Source organism: Monodelphis domestica, chromosome 6 (genome assembly GCF_027887165.1).
Source record: "Monodelphis domestica isolate mMonDom1 chromosome 6, mMonDom1.pri, whole genome shotgun sequence".
Classification (NCBI taxonomy): Eukaryota; Metazoa; Chordata; class Mammalia; order Didelphimorphia; family Didelphidae; genus Monodelphis; species Monodelphis domestica.
Genome location: NC_077232.1, coordinates 182356490 through 182376943, shown reverse-complemented (window position 1 = coordinate 182376943; position 20454 = coordinate 182356490). Strand labels below are relative to the sequence as shown.

General features: G+C 33.9%; 1 protein-coding gene across 3 annotated transcripts in view; it reads left to right on the top strand.

The window, feature by feature from the left end:
- Positions 1-20454, top strand: part of NR3C2 (nuclear receptor subfamily 3 group C member 2) — a 411230-nt gene that overhangs the window by 225561 nt on the left and 165215 nt on the right. For 2 of the 3 annotated variants that reach the window (XM_007496254.3, XM_007496252.3), the window contains exon 3: positions 11303-11454. In XM_007496254.3, coding sequence (XP_007496316.1) covers positions 11303-11454 — 152 coding nt within the window. The remainder of the gene's footprint in view (positions 1-11302; positions 11455-20454) is intronic. The other variant, XM_001366781.4, reaches the window with a different exon arrangement.

The following is a 20454-nucleotide window of genomic DNA, read 5'->3' as shown; positions in this document are numbered from 1 at the left end:
TGATGATTTTGAACTTATTCTGCCTAATTTACATGATGATTAAAAGTATCAAACCTGATGATGTATATAAATTTTACCTGTAATATATTATGAAGGATCTATTATGATCTCCAGTTTGTGGTTTTACTTATTTCTCATAAGAATTCTGAAGAGTTGAAATTTTAGTCCTTTTATGTACATATAGATTACCAGTTAACTTCTTTTTGAGAGCACTTGGGTTCTTGCTGATCATTTCTTTATTACTGGATCAAAATAATAGCTCCTTGAATGAAAATCTTCTGAAAATTTTATTTTTAACATCTCTCTTTTAGCTAGTGCCACTAATGAGATGTGGCAATTGACCTAAGAAATCTTTTCTCCTACATTTGCCTTCTTATATTATCAGATAATTTCATTAATTTAATTTTTAAATGAGTATCCATTAATTAAATTTCCTCAAGTCCACTTTGATCATATAGCCACCTCTTCACAAGGATCTATCTCCCTTGCTGTTCCATCTTGATGTATTCTTGTCACCTCCCGCCCCCCCCCCCCCAGAATTAGATAAAACTTGTTCTAGCCATAAGATCAAAACAGTGAAATGAGAATCATGTTTTTCCTTTGGAATTCATTTGGAATTATTTTTCCTACATCCTAAATTCTTTTGTAGCCCAAGTTTCCTTGTTCCCTTCTTTAAACTTTTTTTTTTGCAGTTTCCTTCGAATTCATGCCATTTTTAGATAACTCTTCTGACCAGACTTGTATATAGCCACCTTCCCAGTAATCTGCTAAATCATTTGCCAGTTGTCTTTTTGAACACCATCTGTTCTTAACAGAAGTTACCCTAAAATACTTACCATATTCTGAAAGTTTTACTGATTTCAGTGACCTGATTTCTTTTTAACAGATTTATTTTTTCTCACCTTCCCTATTATCTGACTCGACATAGATGATCAATTATTCTCTATAAACCTTTGTTCCTACTGCACTACTAATATACTACAGTTTTCTTTTATCTATATCTGCCAAACTGCTGCATTGCAGCTTTTGAGTTGACCCTACCTATCCTAGTAAGAAATTATATGGGAGGGTCCTGTTTTCAGTAGGGTTTTGAGTTTCTCTTTTCTTGGACTGTCTCTTCATTTGCATTCTAGATTGACTTATTATCTTGTCCTGAACCATGGCATTACCTTAACCTCCAGCCTCTGCATTTTGAATTCCATATAGCTTTCAACTCAGTGCTTCATTTTACTGCTATGATTTGTCTTTCCCTAGCTCCTCATTATTTACTAGTATGGACCCCATGCAGCATTCTTGTACTTCTTAGGTCCAAGACATCTTCTTCCATTCTTGACCAAGAAATAGCTCAGCCTTTCCATTTTACTTATTGCATCTTTAATCCACTGCTTTCCTGAAGACTGTTGTAGCATAAGCTTTAGTTGTCAAATTTTGTTTTTGTTGTTTTGGTTTTAAACATAAAGTGCTTTTATATTGTCCCATTTGATAATATTTCAAAAAGAAACATTCTTATTGCTTGATTATCTTAATCATATAGCATTCAAATTAATTTAGAGGGTTTCTTAATTCATTTGTTAAATAATTTCTTATAATAGAACATGATGTTATATACATTATTAGATTCTTTTTTTCATGGTTTGCTATTATTGGCATACATTTATATAACCATCTTTATATTTATTATCAGCAAGGTGATATTATGAAAATACATGTTGAACAATGATAATAATAATGGCATCTAAGTTTCTTCTTGCCACTCCTTAGGAAGTCATATGTAGCCCAGGCATGAACCCCTAATTTCACTCTGTTGTCTGGCTCATATAAACTTCTATTGGCATGTCTGGGAATCCCAGAATGGGATAGAGCACACTGCTATTACTTACAATCTGTCTTATAGTTCTAGGATGACCTTTGATGTGTATTAGGGGATGGACAAAATATACTCCTACCACTCACTGCTCTCATCCTTAGCCTCTATCTCAGTACTCCCTGTTTAAACAAAGGCAATCAAAGAGAAATATTGACTTTTAAGATTAAACTGTTTACTAAATAATAAGGCAAGAGCAATAATAATCATAACATTTGCTCAATAAAAGACAAAGGCAAAAATAATCAAAACATAGCCTACCCTTAAACTCTGTCATACTTTCTTACTAAGCACATTTTTATGGAAATATATCAGGTAAATACATGAATGGGAAAAATTCATGAGCCAAGGAGAACTCAACTCTGATATGCATGTCTTAATGTTATTGGTCTCCTACCATGCAAAACTACTTATCTTCCAGATACACCATTTCTGGTCCTCAAATAATGTCTTGCTTTTGAATAAGTTAAACAAGATGTGCTCTTTTAGGCCAATGCTACCCTTTACAAGATGCTAAGAAAGTTTTGTGCCTTATTAGCAAAAAAATTAATATTTCATTTATTCAGTTACATATAGCTCCCTTAAGCCTAAGAAATGCAAAGCTCATTAGGTTGGCTCTATGATTAATCCAGAGAAGCCCACCCAACTCTTCTTCACACAACAAAATTCTTCTTTTTCAATTGAGCCTGTTTTAAAACCAAATGTCGTCTCCAATAAGCACACCTTACAGAAAAACTAATACAAAGATTATCTCTCTCTGTTTCTCTCTCTTAAACCACAGAGGACAGTAGCAAGCAATCAGTCACTTCTAAGAGGCTATTCCTTTCTTTCGCTGTAGTTGGTACTAGAAAACAATAAACTAGGTAACTCTGTACATAAACACAGGTTTCACCTGTCCTCTAGTCAGCATAGCAGCCAACAACCTCTCTCAGCTAGTCAAATCTTTCTCATCAGCCAAAGATGTAAATCAATGTCTCTCTTCCAACCAGTAGGCTCTCAGCATCATAGCTGCATAGACAGCTGTATGGCCATTTCTATTTGTTAGTCCTTGTGATTCTTAGTACTACTCAACAGCTTTCTTGTCCTTTTCCCTCTCCCATTTTTTCCCCTTATTTTTTTCCTCCTTTCCTTCATCCTTTTATATCTTCTCTTTCAATTTCTTTTCTCCTTCCTTCTTCTCCATCTGTTTGTCTTTTACACCACCCCCCTTTCCATCTTCTCTGGCTTCTTGTATTGCCCATTCCCCCGAATCAGATCCTACTGCTGGTCATTAGTTCTCTTTACCTTATTAAGCAAAACTTGATAAATCTTTCTTTATATCAAGAATGAATCCAGTAACCTACTCTAAAAACAAATTTAATATTAATTTTTATATACCATAATTATTTTAATATAATTAGAACCTTAATAGTGACTTTCATCTCATTCCTTACTATGCCTTTTTAAGTCCTCTCAGTATATTCATTTGAGGGGCATTTTTTAATCTAGACCTCAAAACATCCTGTGTTTCTTCTCACTATTTTGTTCTTAAAGACTGTTTCTTCTCAAGTTAATTTTTATCAGTTTTCCTTTACAAATGTGTTTTCCTGTGCCTTTCAGGAAACATTTTGCATAAAAGAAAGGGGAATACCTTACATTTGCAAAAAAACAAAACAAAAAAAACTCCCTCTTAATTTATTTTGAGCTCCTTGACCATTTAGATGAAGATCAAATTTTGTAATTTTCTTTATAAACTTCAGTAAAAAGATAGTTCTATTTTATCTGCTTTTAAATAATCTCTGGTTAACTTTCTGAAATGAAACCAACTTTGTTTCACAAAGCTGTTACATTTCTCATTTGATTAATATTTTTCAACATTTTCAAATAAATCATTGGAGAACCACATGGAAGTATCTTTGTTAGTATCTACTGGCAAACAATATTCATTGTCACAAAACTGCTCAGAATTTATAACTCTCCTTTTTGTTACCCAACCTCTACTATAGTGAATGCTTTCTTTTATTTTATTTTCAACTTCCAACTTGCTGTAAATTTTAGCCATAATGCCTGCAATGCTTTTTCTTCTAAGCTCTGTCATTTAGCTTTCCCAGCTTCCTTCAAAACTGTGCTCAAAGCCCATCTTGCTCTCGTATCTTTTCCTAATTCTGTAGCTTTTAGTATCTTCTTTTCTGAGATTATCTCCCTTCTATTCCACATATAATTCAGTCAAAACAGTTATTTCCATGTTTGTCTCCAATGTTAAAATGTGATTTTCTTGAAGGCAAGGATTATTTTTGTTTCATTGTAAGTATTTAATACTTTAATACTTGCTGTTTAATGATAAAATAAAATCAAAATAGCCAGCCAGAAAAATCTTTCTGAGGTATAGAATGTTGTTGTAGATATTGGTTAGAACTGCTAACAATAAAGTTTCTAATATTATCTATTCATTTTGCTAGATAGCATTTTTTTTTACTCCTGGGCCATTTCTCATTACATTCACTAATCAATTAATAAATATTTATTATTTCCTACTCTATGCCAGGTACTTTGCTAGAGATACAGAAAATGGCAAAGAGAGTCCCTGTCCCCAAGAAACTCACAATCTAATCAGGGAGACTATATACAAAGTGAAATAAAATGACATTTTATCTGGGACTCAAAGGAATTTAATAAAGCCAATAGGAGAAGATAATAGGGGAGAGCATTCCAGCATGAGAGATAGGCAGAGAGAATGCCTTGAGTAGAAAGTCAGTGTCATTGAATAGAAGAGTAGATGGCAAGGAGTCAGGTGTAAGAAGACTGAAAAGGTAGCAGGGAACTACATTAGGAAAGGGCTTTGATTATAGTTGCCTTCCAAGTTTTTGTCAAGCTCCCATTCTCACCTTATTCATTCTCAGCAGGAGATATGGGTAGTTTAAAAATATTCAGGATTTAGAAACCTAGATTCCAGTACCACTTCTGTTAGTGTCTGTAACCAAAGGTGGAACATTCAAACTGTTTTGAATCTCAGTTGCCTTTTAACTAAAATGGGACAGAAACATCTAGAGTATCTCTCTAAAAAAGTTTGTTTTGGAGTTCCAGTGAGATGATGGATGTGCATTACTTTAAAGCATTTTTAAATTTCCTGGAGATGATGGAGGCCATGTAAACTTGACCATGCTCAACTTTCCTGCTGATCATCTGTCTTACATAATAGCCTCTTATTTACCCAATTAAAATATATATCTTTGGGGGGAAATAGACACACTAATAATTTGTTTATGGGTTTATGAACTGATCCAATTCATTCTGTAAGACAATTTGGAACTGTGCCCAAACTACTCATACCCTTTTATCTAGGAATACCATTATAAGATCTGTCCTCCAAAGATATATAAAAAAGGAATAATGTATACAAAAATATTTATAGCAGGTCTTTTTTTGTGGTGACAATTATTGAAAATTGAGGGTATGCTCATTAAGTTGGGGAATGGCTGAAAAAATTGTGGTAATATGATTTTGAAGGAGTACTGTTGTACTATAATAAATAATGAGGGAGTGTATTCTGAAAATAATTTTAAAAACACCAAAACATTATAAGCTCATTATGAATTGATGCAAAGCGAAGTGACAGGAATCAGGAAATGATTGTGCAAAATTGTAATAATGATTAACTCTGAAAGATATGACTAGTGTGATCAATATTATGATCCAAGACAATTCCAAAGGATTCATGATTTAAAAATGCTATCCTTCTCCAAAAAGAGAGCAGATGAACTCTCAGGGCAAACTGAAGTATATTTTTCTTGCTTTTTTTTTTGGCTTTATCTTTGGCAATGTGGCTAATGTGGAAATATGTATTCTTTGATTTTTACCTGTATAATTGATATCATATTGCTTGTCTTCTCATTGGGTTGGGGAGGACAAAAGGGAGAGAATTTAAAACTCAAAACAAAAAGAAATTAATTTTTAATAATAAATAAATTGGTGTTTGGTTGTTTTTAGGTATATCTGTGATTGTAATCCCTACCAGTGTCTTGTATATACCATGCACTCAATGTTTATAGAATGAATTATTACATAGATAGTTGCTCCTCTATTTCACTCTTTCTTTTATCCAATACATTGCCAAAATTTCAATCAACTGATGTTTTAGAAAGAACAACAAATAATTTTATCTTTGAGTAAGAATTTTTGTGACTATTGAATTAAGAATCCCTACTTAGTGGAGATTGGTATAGTTTTAAATAAAATATAATGTAGCTAGAAATCTTTGCTTGTGAACCTGGAGATCCAAACAATTCTTACCCAATTTATTGTTGTTTTTACCTTTGTTTTTAGTTCTAATTTCAAAATATTTTACTATCTTTAGTCTATACTTCAAGAATAGGGAGGTGTTTTGGTTTTAGGGAGGGAAATGTGGCTATTGTTTGGAAGTAAATTGGATTCATTTAAGTAAATGTGCCTCGAAATTATATACCTCATGGCCAGATAATTCTTTATTAAACAGCACTCCTCTGCCAGATTTTATTAATGGCATAAACTGTTCTGAATTGTGGTTTTACAACTACTATATTAAGAAAGATGAAGAAGAATATCCTAAGGAGGAAATGATTTGTAATTGTTCTTTAAAATTTCAATTTCCTAGACTATTTATCTCTTTCAGCTTAGTGAGAAAGTATCTTCTGTGCCTTCCAGATAACTTTAGACGTGACTTTATTCATCCAACTGAGGTTATAACCTGTATTTAGGGCCTGTGCACATTATGAATCACTGTGAAAAAGGAAGAAGCCTGGTTTGGTTAGTGACGAATTCTCTGAAAGTTCAAAGGAATCCCTTCATATCAAGGAAAGATGTATGTGTGTTTAAATAGCACATACTAAATAAATAACAACATAATAAAATTAAAACTAGTTATTTCAAGTTACATATTATGTATTAAAAAGAAATTTTCTTAAAACACAAGATAAGATTTGCTAAAATAGTTTCTTCAGTTCATTTTATGAATTTGGAAAGATACATTTTGCCTAAATAGCTTTTAAATTGTTATATTGTTCACAAAAAACTGTATTTTTGATTTTTAGTATCCTGTGTGTGTTTTATATAGTATGGTATATGAGTGGGTCTCAGTGAATGAATTAATGTCTTGGAAAGCATATTAAACCAGTAGAATATAAGTGAGAGAACCAATGAAGAGATTACTGTAGTTGTCCAGGAGAGATAGAATGAACTGAATAGTGGTCATATGAATATAATCAAAAGGATCTATGCAAAAGATACAATGTAGAGTAGAACTCATAAGACTTAATAGTAGGTTGGATGTGGGTAATAATTAAGAGAAAGAACTAAAGATGACTCCAACCTGGGCAACCAGATTGGAAAATAATGCCTGCAGTAGAAATAGAGAAGTTTGGAGAAGTGAAGGAATAAAGGAGGAAGAAAATAAATTTTGTTTTGGATAAGTTACATTTGATATGATGATGAGACATTCAGATCGATTAACAGCAGGCAGTGAGAGACTACAATTCAGAAGAGAAAGACAAGGTTTGGATTTTAGATCTGAAGTCATCTGCATAGTGATGATAATTGAAATCATGGAGACTAATATAATTACGTAGGGCAGACTAGATGGAGAAGAGTCATTCAGTACGCTTGTCTTTATTAAGTGCCTCCTAAGTGCCAGGAACTGAGCTAAGTGGTGGGATGAAGAGAAAGACAGAACACAATCCATGTTACCAAGCAGCTCTCAGGCTCAGAGAGCAGATATTCTGCAACCAGCTATGTTTAAACAGGCTATATACAGGATAAATTATAATTAATCTCAGAGAGAAGACATTAAGAAAGATTGAAGAAAGCTTTCATTTGATCAGGTTGGGCTTTAGCTGAGAGGAGCAGCTCGGTGGTTTGTTGGATAGATTGCCATGCTGGAAGTCTAGAAGACTCATCTTCCTGAGTTCAGATCTGCTCTGAGACATTTCCTAGCTGTGTGACCCTGGGCAAGGCTCTTAACACTGTCTGCCTTGGTTTTTTGCTCCAGAGAAAGTAGTGACTTTCAGTTTGTTATATTTTATTGTACATTTTCATTAAAATTTAAAATGTACTCTAGATAATACTTTGTCATGAAATCCCAAATTGTTTAAAATGTTCCTCCTAGTATCCATATTTTAAATGTGTTCTTTTCTCCAATACAAGACACACAATATCACAAACAGAGCATAAATCTTAGGTAATAGTTAATTTTTATATGTTAAATATTCATGAAAGACTTATGAATAATGAGTATAAAAGAAATGTCTAATGATAGTAAATTTGAAACCTATTTTCCTTAAAATATTAATGTATTTAAAACAAATTTCCTATAATATATGCTATTCTTTATATTTAAGAAAAGCATATCTGACCTAGTATCAACAGATAATGTACTTTGGGTTTTTTTTTTTGGAAGGATGATGGGTTATGCTGAGCTATTCACACCCAATTGCCTCGTCTCCCTTGTGAATAATGATTTATATTTTTAAGACAGCTGGTTGAGCTTTGGAATACAGTTTGTGGTCATAGAACAGAGTTTTTACAGTGCCAAACTAAATAAACCATATGGGGATTGAAACTATAACCCTGGCCTCATTAGCACTGTCTGCCTTCTATAAACTTATGTTCTAATATAATGAGATTAGAAATGTGATTTCAAAGTAAAGACCCAAGCACTGCTATTCTGTTGTTAGAAGTTATGAGTAAGCATGAGAGAGAAAGTTTGGTCTGATCCATTTGATTGGACAAGTATCCATGTTACCTATTTGTGTTTAATTCTTTGAATGCCACATATACAGGAGTCTCTTCAGTGTTTGTAAGTAAATTATTTAAAGCAATGTGTTTTTATTCTGACAATATTTAAATATAAATCACATCTCATTATAATTATCCCAGTGAAACAACAAAATTATCCTAATGGAGTGGGATTTTTTTTTTTTGGTTAAGGACAGTAAAAACTGGTTTATTTGGTAACCAGGGCCTGATATTCTCAAGAATCCAGGTCCAAAGTAAAAGACTGCTGAAAATAAGTTTTAATTTATTTCACTGTATTTATTCAGCAACCACACCTAGAAGGCATTGGGCAAGGTGCTAGAGATAAATGAAAAAAGACAACCTGCCTTTATGGAACTGACATTCCATAGGTGTGACAAAATATATGCAAGAAAGAGAATTCTACCAGGTGGAATATGTTAAGAGCAAGAGGGATAGGAAGGGGGTCTAGACAGAGTGCTAAGAAGCTGTGAGGAAGGTCTTCTGCAGCTAGAGAGTGAGAACACAGAAGGCTCAAAGAGAGAATTAGCACCTGACTTGGGATTTGAAGAAAAAGGAGAAATCAAATCAACCAGGAATTTTTATTAAGCTCTGTGTTTGCCATCATGTTAGGTAGGCTCTGCGAGTACAAACTAAAAAAGTGAGATGGGCCCAGCTTTCAAGAAACTTAATTCTATTGTGGAGCATATCCTGTGTAAATTGAAGAGTCATTGTGGAATATTTCCTAAATAAATGGGCATTGGTTAGATGATAAAGAGTGAGAAGCTTCTATTCATTAGACCCCAGAGTACAGAGGGTGTGAGGGGGAATTATGTGTAATTATGCTCCAAAACTAGACTAGAGCCATATTGCAAAGGATTTTAAATGTCCAGCAGAAGATTTCATGTTTTATCTAAAAGAGTAGAGAGTCAACAGCTGAAGCTTCTTAAACAGAAAGTGATAGGACCAGCACCCTAATGATTATCAGTTCAATAACCATAATAGATCCTAGTGAGTGAGGCTTGGGGATAAGAGATGGTGGGAAGGGAACAAGCATTTCCTATGATGCCTGCCATGTGCCAGGCACTATGCTTAGGTTTTTACAAATACTATCTTATTTAAGAGTCTATTAAGAGATGCCTATGGTACTCCGAGAGAGATAAGAAACTGATTAAGAGTAGTCATGGCATGAGTAGAGGGAAGGGATGGCTAAGTAAGAAGTAAATTAAGGGGCAGCTAGATGACCCAGTGGATAGAGAGCCAGAGCCAGAGGTGGGACATCCTGGTTTCAAATCTGGCTTCAAATACTTCCTAGCTGTTTGATCCTGTCACTTAACCCCAATTGCCTAGTCCTTACCATTCTTATACCTTGAAACCAATACTTAGTATTGGTATCTTGGAGCTAATAGAAGGTAAGGTTTTCTTTTTTAATTAAAAAAGAAGTAAATTAGAACTAATTAGGCTTGGGTTTAAGGAATAGAGGAGCTAGAATTGGTGAGTGAAAGTGAAAGGTAACTCCAAGGTTGCAAATCAGGGTACCTGGAAATAAAGTGATAGCATTGACAGAGATTAGGTAAATGATAAGGCAAGGGCAAAGGGAATGAGTTCTTAGATATGTTGAAATATCTCTGGGACATCCAACAGGCAATTAGAGACTAGGAACTAGAACTTAGGAAAGAGATGAGTACCATATCCAGATTCATCTGCATAAGAAGTGAGAGTTAGAATATTTCAAATGGCAGAGAAGATGAGCATGGGGGATGTTCTGTGGGAATGAGACTTGTGGGAGAAAAAGATTGAAGAACAGCCAAAGTTTGGAAGACATACAGAATACACAAAATGCAGTATTATGAAATAAGGCAAACTAGGTATGTCACATCTGATTGTAGACAGCCTAAGTATCAGGCTAAAGCTGGCATTGAAAGGTCACTAAAGGATTTGGGGCAAATGATTGACATAAGATTATTTTGGCATTTGAATGAAGGATAGATTGAAAAAGAGAGAAATTAAAGGCAGTGAAATGAGTTAGGAGGCTCTTAAAATAATCTAGATAAGAGAAATGGGAGCTTGAACTGTCAATAGCAGTGTGAATAGAAATAAAGAGATAAATATAAGTAATACTGTGGTCATAGATTCAACAGGTATGAGATTTGATTTAATGAGAGTGGTGTTGAAGAGGGAATCAAGTGACTCAAGATTCTAAGCTTCATGTCATCAACAGAAATAAAGAAGTTATGAGGAATGGACTGTGTGATGAGTTTAATTTTGCATATGAATTTGAAGTGTCTACTGGGAATTCAGAAGTTTTACTTACAGTATACCTATATAAAGTCACTTTGCAGGAGTGCCACTTTGGACAAATTTAATATTGTATATTTATTAAGCAAAAAATCAATAAACACATGAAATTTGTTGAGTTAAATCACAAAACCTTCATTTGCATGATTACATTAAGTAGATAAAATTACTGGTTCATTGGATGATAGCATGCCAAAACTATCTGTGGGGCTTCCTAGGCAAGGATATTGAATTGATTTGCCATTTCCTTCTCCAGCTTCTTTTACAGATGAAGAAACTAAGGCAAACAGGGTTAAGTGACTTTCCTAGGTTCACACAGCTAGTGGGTGTCTTATGGGTCTCACAATTATCTCATGATGTTACATTTCATATAATTTCAAACTCATTTTATTTTTCCAGTTCTTCTTTACGAAGTGTTTCAACTACATCCTCAAGACCTTCTAAAATATGTTTGGTGTGTGGGGACGAGGCTTCAGGATGTCATTATGGAGTGGTGACCTGTGGCAGCTGCAAAGTTTTCTTCAAAAGAGCAGTGGAAGGTAAATGTTCCTGTGGGTGTTCCTTTCTATTTATTTTTTCTCACATATAGTATATTTGCTCAGTAAATTCTTCAGCATTTTTGGAAAACCTTTAGAAATATTTTTGAACTAACTTGTCAGCCATGAATAGTCTTATCTAAAATCCACCTGGAGGCTTCCTATTGAATAATCCTTAAATAAAGGGCAAACTTTTAAACTATTAACTTTGATCAGCCAGTCAAAAATATTTCTTCTGTTTCATTCATGCTTTTTGAAAGGGGAAAAATGCCTTTCACTCTTAAGTTCATCTTGAATAAATGGAATATTATTTGAATATGACCCTACCAGTGATTACAGTCTCAGTAGTTTTTCACTCTTGTGGTGTTTTAAAGCTATTCTTTCTATACTACAACATCTATTTTAAAAGCTAGAGTTTGTTGTATTGAGTCAGCAAACATATTTGCTAGCGTATCTACCACTCTACTGAAGGAATGAGGAGAACATCTAAAGGACCATGAAGGTGAATGAGACTTTAGTTAAAATTTTTAGAGGCAAATGAAAATGGATTGTTAATGTATTAAAGCCCATATTGCATATTTAGTAGTTTAATAAATAGTTTGCTGTGCAGCCTAAGTTCATGTTTGTTTGACCATAAGTATTTTCTTTCTTTATTAGTTTTCTGGCAGTTTCTTCAAGGACTGCCTCAGAAAAAAATACCTGGTAAGAACTAACTCTGATGGTGTTGATAATAATCTTGGATCACAGATTTAGAATGAAAAGAAACAGATAATAGGATCATAGAATTAGAGATGGAATGGACCTTTGAGGTGATCTTATCTAACTCTGTCATTTTACAGACAAAGAAACTAAGGTCCGCAGAAATTGATAAGTTTCCCATGCTCATGCAGTCAGTGGCAAAACAGAGATTCCAATGAAGGGCCTTTTGAATCCAGATCTAGCACTCTGTTCACAGTTCTGAGCTGCTTACATAAAGAAAATTTAAATTTAAGGAGGAACTGATTTTCCTCAAGAATCATAAGGCATCACCATTGCCTTTTACTTTAACTCAAAATTAAAATTAAACAAGTTCATTCTGTCAAGCCTCTGAAGAGACAATTCATTTTCCTGAGAAAAATAAAAACTCCAAATGTCTTGATGTTCATCTTTGTAGAGAAGACATACTGTAATTGTACAGTTGTGCTTCTACTAATCATAACACATTTTCATGATGCCTTATGATTCTTGAGGAAAGTTTCTAAAGAAATTTTTCCATTGTTTTGAAGTTGAATTTTCTGTTGGACTCAAAACAAAAATTTATAATTAAGGTGAAAAATACTGAATTATTTTTTCTTGCTTAAATTTAAATTTTCTTTATATAAGCAATCCCCCATTTATGAATAGCCTATACTCAAGAAACATTTTACTTGAGAGAAAATATTATACATGATTTCTAGGGTCACATTCCAGATCACAAAAGTCTACATTTTCCTCATTATTTAATCAGTTAGCATTTAAGTATTGAATATATTCCATAGACTAGAGTTACAAACACAAAAGTTTTAACAGTTTCTACCCTCATGTATTATCATTCAGGATAACATAGCTCAATCATAGAGTCAGAAAGCATTATTAAGTAAATACTATTGCCAAGTTCTATGTTGAGGATGGATACACAGAGAGAGAATGCATATAGTCTAGTGGGGAAAACAACAATAAACCACTATGTACACGGAAGATACGTATAGGACAAATAGGAAATAATCACTAGAACAGAATCACTAGAAACTAGAGGTAATGAAAAGAGGAAGGAGAATTTTGTCTTCTTTATAGATCAAAGATGGCCCTAGGCAAAATTTTGAAATAAGAGAAATATATCTTTGACATTCTTCTATTTCTTTTTCTCCATTTCCCTTCCCAGTAAATATATTTGAGAAAATGTACCTCTTTCCCTCCATTTTAGAGGTGGGGGTTATTGTGTGGAATATGACATATATAGCCAGATGTGATCCAATTGTTGGTTTTGCTTAACTGCGTTTTTTTTTTCTTTTTCTTTTAATTTTTGTTATAAGAGATGGCATTTTGTAAAGATGAAAGATGTTTAGAAATAAATGTGACACACACAAGAAAACATCAACTTTTTTTTAACAAGTTAATTATTCCAGGGGAAAAAAAGAAATACATGAAAGATTAAATAACTTCCCTCTAGCCATGAGGTAAATATGTGTTTGAGACATAATTAGAACCTACTTATTTAATGTCTAGTTTTAAGCCAAATCCTGGGCTATTAAATGTGAAATTCACTCTGAGCTACTTGAATGAATGAATGATATTAGATAAATATAAAATTCTATTTTATCACAATTTTCCACAATCAGTCTGTATGTTTCTCAGATATAACTACCACTTGTCCCAGAAGTACCGATGGGGGAAGACAGATGAGAATTCTGTATGATTTAAAGTCACATTTAGGTGAAATAGGCCTGAAAGACTATAGTGCCCAAATCCTGGTAAGGTGAGACAAATCTCATGTCAGTTTCCATGTTCCACTTTTTTCTAGGAATGAGTGAAAAAGATTGACAGGGATGTGACATTGTCACTTTATCAAGATTTGTAATTAACCTAAGGAATTTTTTAGATGTATATTTAGTTGCAGTTTTAAGAAATTACATGTTGACTAAGCCTACAAACTCTAACTTTAGATTTTAATTTTTTTCATGATACCATCCAAATTGGCTTTAGATCAACTAAATTTATAGAATTAGATGATATGGCCTGAGTAATATGTCGATTCTGGGATGAGGTGACCATTCTTGGGCCATAATCCATTCACAGATAAGCCTTTCTATTTGAGTCAGATATGTACTATTCTGTAAATATTATTGTCATACAGATGTCTAAGTTTGAAGTTATAAAAATTATATTGCAGAATGGAGAAACTAAATCTTCAAATCATATTAAGACAAATTCATTTTTAAAAAAATAACTAACCAGGATGATATCATGTGATGATAGAAATAAGTTAGTACCTGCAATTGAGGCCATCCTGAAGGCATATGTTTTTAGAACAAAAAGGAATCAATTTAATCATCTTATCCAACTACTGTATTAATTGCCTGACTTAGATTCACAACTAGAACCTTCAAATGAATGAAAACCACACAGAAAACTAACTATCTCTCATAGAATAAGTAAAATCAGGGAACTGATTTGATGGATTTGTAGTCTTCATGACTCAGTAATTCTGCAAGGTTAAACAAATTCCACAGAAATTTATTAAATACTTGTCAACAGGAATTATTAATTTCCTTCTTTTTGGTATGCACTGTTAGGTATTGGTCATATACAGACAAAAAATTATCCCATCCTTACTGTCAAGGAATTTAAATTCTAATGAAGAAGGCAATACAAACATATATGGATATATCTAGAATAAATATACACAGAAATATATGTATATATGTTTATATATAAGTATTCAAACACAAAAGAAATACAAGGTAGCTTAGGAGAGGGAAGATGTTCTCCAATGGGAGACCCTCCAATAGGAGGGTCAATAAATGCTTTGTGGGGAAGGCTATTGTCTCTTAGCTCAAGCTCGAAGGGTATCAGGAATTCTGTAAGGCAGAGATGAAGAGGGAGTGCATTTCATGGGGAAGGACAGTCACTGGAAAAGTGTGGAAATAACAAAGACTGTGTGTAAGAAATGAATCCAGAAAAGTAGGTCATGGCTAAATTGTGAAGAATTTCACATCATGCTGGGAGTATACATTATTTACATTAGTAAAACATATATGTCATGGTTCTATGAGTAGATAACCTTTTTGAGATTCAAGGGCATCCAACAGACATTTAAACTACAAGTATTGATATTTTCACTATCCCTTCTGTTATGACCAGATGAAATAAAGATTAATTTGAGTTTGCAGTTTGCTCTTGAAACATCTGTGATACATTCTGGTATATGTTTTTGTACCAAAAATTCTTCTACAGTGAATCCGATGTTTACTAAATACTCACTTCTTTGATAACTTAAGTAACTACTTTTCCGATAGGTAGAATCTCCATGATTTTGCCTGAATAGGTTTTTTCTGCATGTTAGAAAATCACTTTCAAAGTTAATGATATTTTGGAACTTCTCCAGAAGCCAATATTTCATCACTTGGTACCACACCCTCCATATGGTCAATTTTTCAGTTTTGGAAATGTTATTATTAGAACTCTTTTCTCTCTGCTAGGTCATTCTTCTTCAATTAGGTCATTAATTCCTTAAAATAATTATATCTGAAACTTAATTGTTTATTCTGATCAGTTTTTTTATAAATTGACCTAATATCCTTAGTATTTTCTGATATTATTTATTGTATTATTTGAGGCGTGTAGGTACATATTTTAGTCTTTATTTACATTTGTTCTCTTGTTTAGACCACTTATTCTTGTTTCTGTAACTTCAAAGTATATAAATTATGTGTGATGCATTTAGAAATTGAAATAGAGCCTGGTTTTCTAAATGGTCCAGAGAAACAAATCTTTTTGAAAAGTTTGTATCCTTGGATAGATTTTCATCAAATAAAATTGGTATTCCACCCATAACCATTAATTATCTATAATTCCCAGGAGTCATTTAACTTTTTGCCTAACTAAGACCAAAGCCTACTTTCCTGCCTTAGTAAGTACATTGATGATAAAATCTTTTCCAGTGTCTCATGGCAAACATGCTGGTCATCAGTTATGCTTTTATTGCTCTGAGATCTGAAAGGTATAGGACATTAGCCTGAATTAATAGTGACACCAGACAAGCTGTTAGCTTCATATTTCACTTCTGAGGGCCAATACAAAAATCAAATATATGTTTATGTGCATGTATCCAGCATCAGTCTTTAAGCTGAGCTCTAATTCTCCATCTCCACTTGTCTGCTGGACATGTCTGCCTGGATGACCCTATCCATACCACCTATTTGGCAGATCTGGGGAAAAAAAACCCCAACTAATCTTTCTCTTAAGTCTGCATACTCCTAACTTCACATGTCTATTGATGGAACCTCAATTCCCAGGGACCCAGGATCAAAATCTCAAGGGGCCATAGTACAAAGAGCTCTGGACTTGGATTCAGAAGCTACAGAATTAAATCTAAGCTCTGCCACTCATTACCTATGGGGCTTTGAGGACTTTTCTTCTCTAAGACTTAGTTTCCTCATCTGAATAAGGAAGTTGGATCACTTTGGCTTTAACATTCTATCTAAACTATTCCATCCTTTTTGACTCTTTCTTCTCCCTTGCTTCTCAGACCTCATCAGGTTGCCAGTATCTTTCACATGTATTCCTTCAACTTCACTCATACTCTTACATGCCAGTTCATAGTACTTTACATATTGTGCCCCTAATTAGACTGTGAACTGCTTGAGAACAGGGGCTTTTACCTTTGTATCCCCAGGTGCCTGGAGCATAGGAGATACTAAATAAGTGGTTATTGAATAACTCTCACCTGGATGAGTTTAACTTGTTTTCCTGGGTCCAGATCTTTTCCAACTTAATTCTTTTTCACACAAATGTCAAAATAATTTTCCTTGATACACAGGCCAGACTCTGGAATTCCCCTGCTCAAATTGAACTTTTAATGACTACCTTTTACTATATAAGAACAATATAATAAAATATACCTCTATAATTACCTATGTACCTCCATAATTACCTGTGACAGAATATAAACACCTTATCATTCATTTTAGTGTCTTCCAAAGTCTGATCTGACTTCCCTTTCTAGATATATTTCACATTATATACTGTACTAAAGTCTACATTCCAACCAAGTTGGACTTTTAATTCATCTTCTCTCACCTTCTTGCACCAGCATAAACTGTCTCCTGTACTAGATACACTCCCTCCTCATTTCTAGTTCTAGTAGATAATAACCTTTTTGAGATTCAAGGGCATCCAACAGACATTTGGATGTCAATGTATTGAATCCTTCTTTTCCTTTATTGTCCAACTTAGGTATCATCTTTTCCATGAATCCTTCTCTGGGTCTTCTAGAGCTGAAAGTAGAACTGCTCTTCACACTTTTTCTAAAGCAATTTGTATCTCTCCCATTCCTATTACATTCTACTTTATGTTTATTTGTGTATACATACCTTATTTGCCTTCTCCCCAGTGATATTAAGCTCTTTGAGACAGGGCATTATTTCATTTTTTCTTCTTATTGCTAGTGTCTAGCATGGTGATGGTGCATTACATGTATTGGGCACTTAATACTTTGAACATTTTAAGGAAGAAATTCTTATACTCTCATTTCCCTTGTGATCTGAGTCTTCCTCCTCAAAGTTCAGGAATATTTTAGATCTTCTGTGCTTCTCATTTATTGTAATACTTCTTATTTAGCACCAAATACACAACTCAGGTAAAGTACAATGTGAATAGTACATAGGATCTTAGGTTTAGAGGTTGAAGGAGATCAGAGAGGCCATCTAATCTAATTCTTGATTTTATTGATGAGAGCATCATGCTTGCAGGGTTAATATAGATGTCCCACTCTGTCCAACCAGTATATTATCAGGAGAGTCCACTTAGAAAATTAAACCTAAGGATTCTTATATACCCACTTTGATAGGACCCTCTTTTCTAGGCATAAAAACTTCTGGAAAATCTGTTCCTTGAATTCCCTAACCTATATCTGGGTCATGTTGATTCTACCCACTGATCCTGCCCTTAGGAATAATGTTTCATTGACTATCTCCCTAGGCTTCCTGTCTGTTGTTAGATTCCATAGAAACATGTGTGTTGTAGATGTGTGATCATGAGGTTGTAAAATAAAGCCAGGCCTCAGCCAAAGTGGAGCAGTTTATCCTGTGAAACCTGTGCTGTGGGTTGAATGCAAAAGCTGTGTCCCATCCATCATTTCACCGACACCGGCCCACCTCCAAGACCCCATCCCCTGTGGGAGGCTGGCCCAACCCACAGCAATAAAGCAAATAGCTCATTCTGGGCCCTTTTTGTCTGTGTCATTCCATCATTTCATCATCAAGGATCCACTCAAAACATGGGATACTTCCATTGTTTTCTCCATATATCAAGAAATATTTGTTGATTTTAATTATCTATGGGATTTTCTTACTTTTTGAAGGCATATTAATTTTTCTTTTATGAAGTAGAAAACAAGTTTGGGAAATAAATTATTAGGGAATACTTTGAAAAGGGAAATTATTTGCTTAAAGAAAATTAATATTTCCTGAAGAGCTTCTCCATAGCTTAATATTCTCAATTAATATACACTTAATGTGGGAAGTATTCCTTGAAACTTAATAAAGATACCAACAACACAATTAAGTTGTTTATAAGATTGTTTCCTATTTATGAGAATATTTTTATTAACTACTTCAGCTTAATACCACTTTTCATAATGTATTTTAAGTAAAAACTCATTTTTTTAGCTGGTAGACTTTTTATAAACAAAAGAACTTTGGAAGCCAGAAATCTTGGTATCAAATATTATCTCTGTCATTTGTTCTTGTAAACCATCTATAAGACACCATAGCTCTTTAAATGTATTCCTTCGTGTGTAAAAAAGAAGGGAATGTTTTATTAGACTGTAAATGGCCTTAGTAGTTTGGTAATCCATAATCCTATGGATTGTCCTCATCATTTTGAAAAATCTCAAGTTAATTTTGAACACCTCTACATTGTTCAGAGCCACATAGAGGTCAAGAAGGATGAGAACTGAGAAAAGGCCATTGTATTTGGTGATTAAGAATTGACTGGTAACTTGGGAAAGAGAAGCTTCATTCAGCTGAATGAGGAAGTTGGAAGCAAGTTTAATCATGCTAAAGAAAAGATTTAGAAGGATAGCTAAAGGAAATGGCTGGGTCAAGTGGGGGTTTTTTAAGGATGAGAATGGCAGCATGTTTGTAGGCAGTCAGTAGATATGGAAATATTGAACCATTAGTGAAGAAGTTGGGATGACAGTGTGGGTTAATCTGCTGGAGAAGATGGATTAGTATCTTGAGTGCATATAGAAAGAATTGCCTTGGCAAAAAAAAAAAAGGAGAAAGGGGCCAGTCCTTCATGGGACACAAGGGTAGAAGATGGACTAGCAACAGAGGTAGGGGCGAGTAGGGGAGAGACTTCTAAGTGATATGAGATGAGTAACAGGAGAGAAGAGAGAGCTCTCAGAGGATGGTCACAATTTTTTTTTGGATTAAGCATCAGGTCTTCCTTTGCTGAGGGGTTAGGGAGAAGAGTGCCATGGAAGACAGAGGAAGAATGAAATGTTTTGACATAGTAACCATAGACAGTGGGATAGTGAATCATTTGTAGATGTATAAAAGGGTTTCCTCGATACAGTAAGGACCCATTTAAGATATTCTAGTATCAGATTCCAGTCTGGGTGATTTTGTGATTTACTCTTTGAAGGATGTATGGTGGTAGAGAAGACTGTATAGTGCATAGTAAAGAGATTGTCCTGACTGTCACAGTAATAGGTACTGAAAAGAAATTAGTCAAGTGAGTAAAGAGGATTCAGATTATGAGAAGTCTTGAATGTCTGAATGAAAAGTTTTAAACTTATTTTTAGAATATAAGGAATTTTTGTAGGTGCCTACCCTAGAGTGTTAGGTAAAGAAAATAGCATTTTAGGAAACTTAATCTGGAACAACTATGTTGAATTGCATTAGAAAAAGACAAGTTAATAAAAGTGGGAAGACAAAATTAATGGCTATTACAGCATCCTGATATGAAATAAGTGCTTGCAAAGGGTGGTGGTAATAGAAAAAGATAATAAAAGACTGACCCTGAACAAGTGACAAAATGTGATGACATGAAAGATGTAGGGAAAGACGAAAGTTGTCACAGAGGGAAAAATGAAGACCTCATTTGAGGTCATGTGTTCGTTGTATCAGCTACATGTCCAAAAAGAATCTGTTTCATAGCAGTAGAATGCAAGAAAACTATTTTTCTACCTGTTCAGAAACAACCTGAGGAAAAGGGAAAAAAAAAAACCCGAGACTATGAAATAAGATGCTGGAACAGGAATTCCTTACTTGG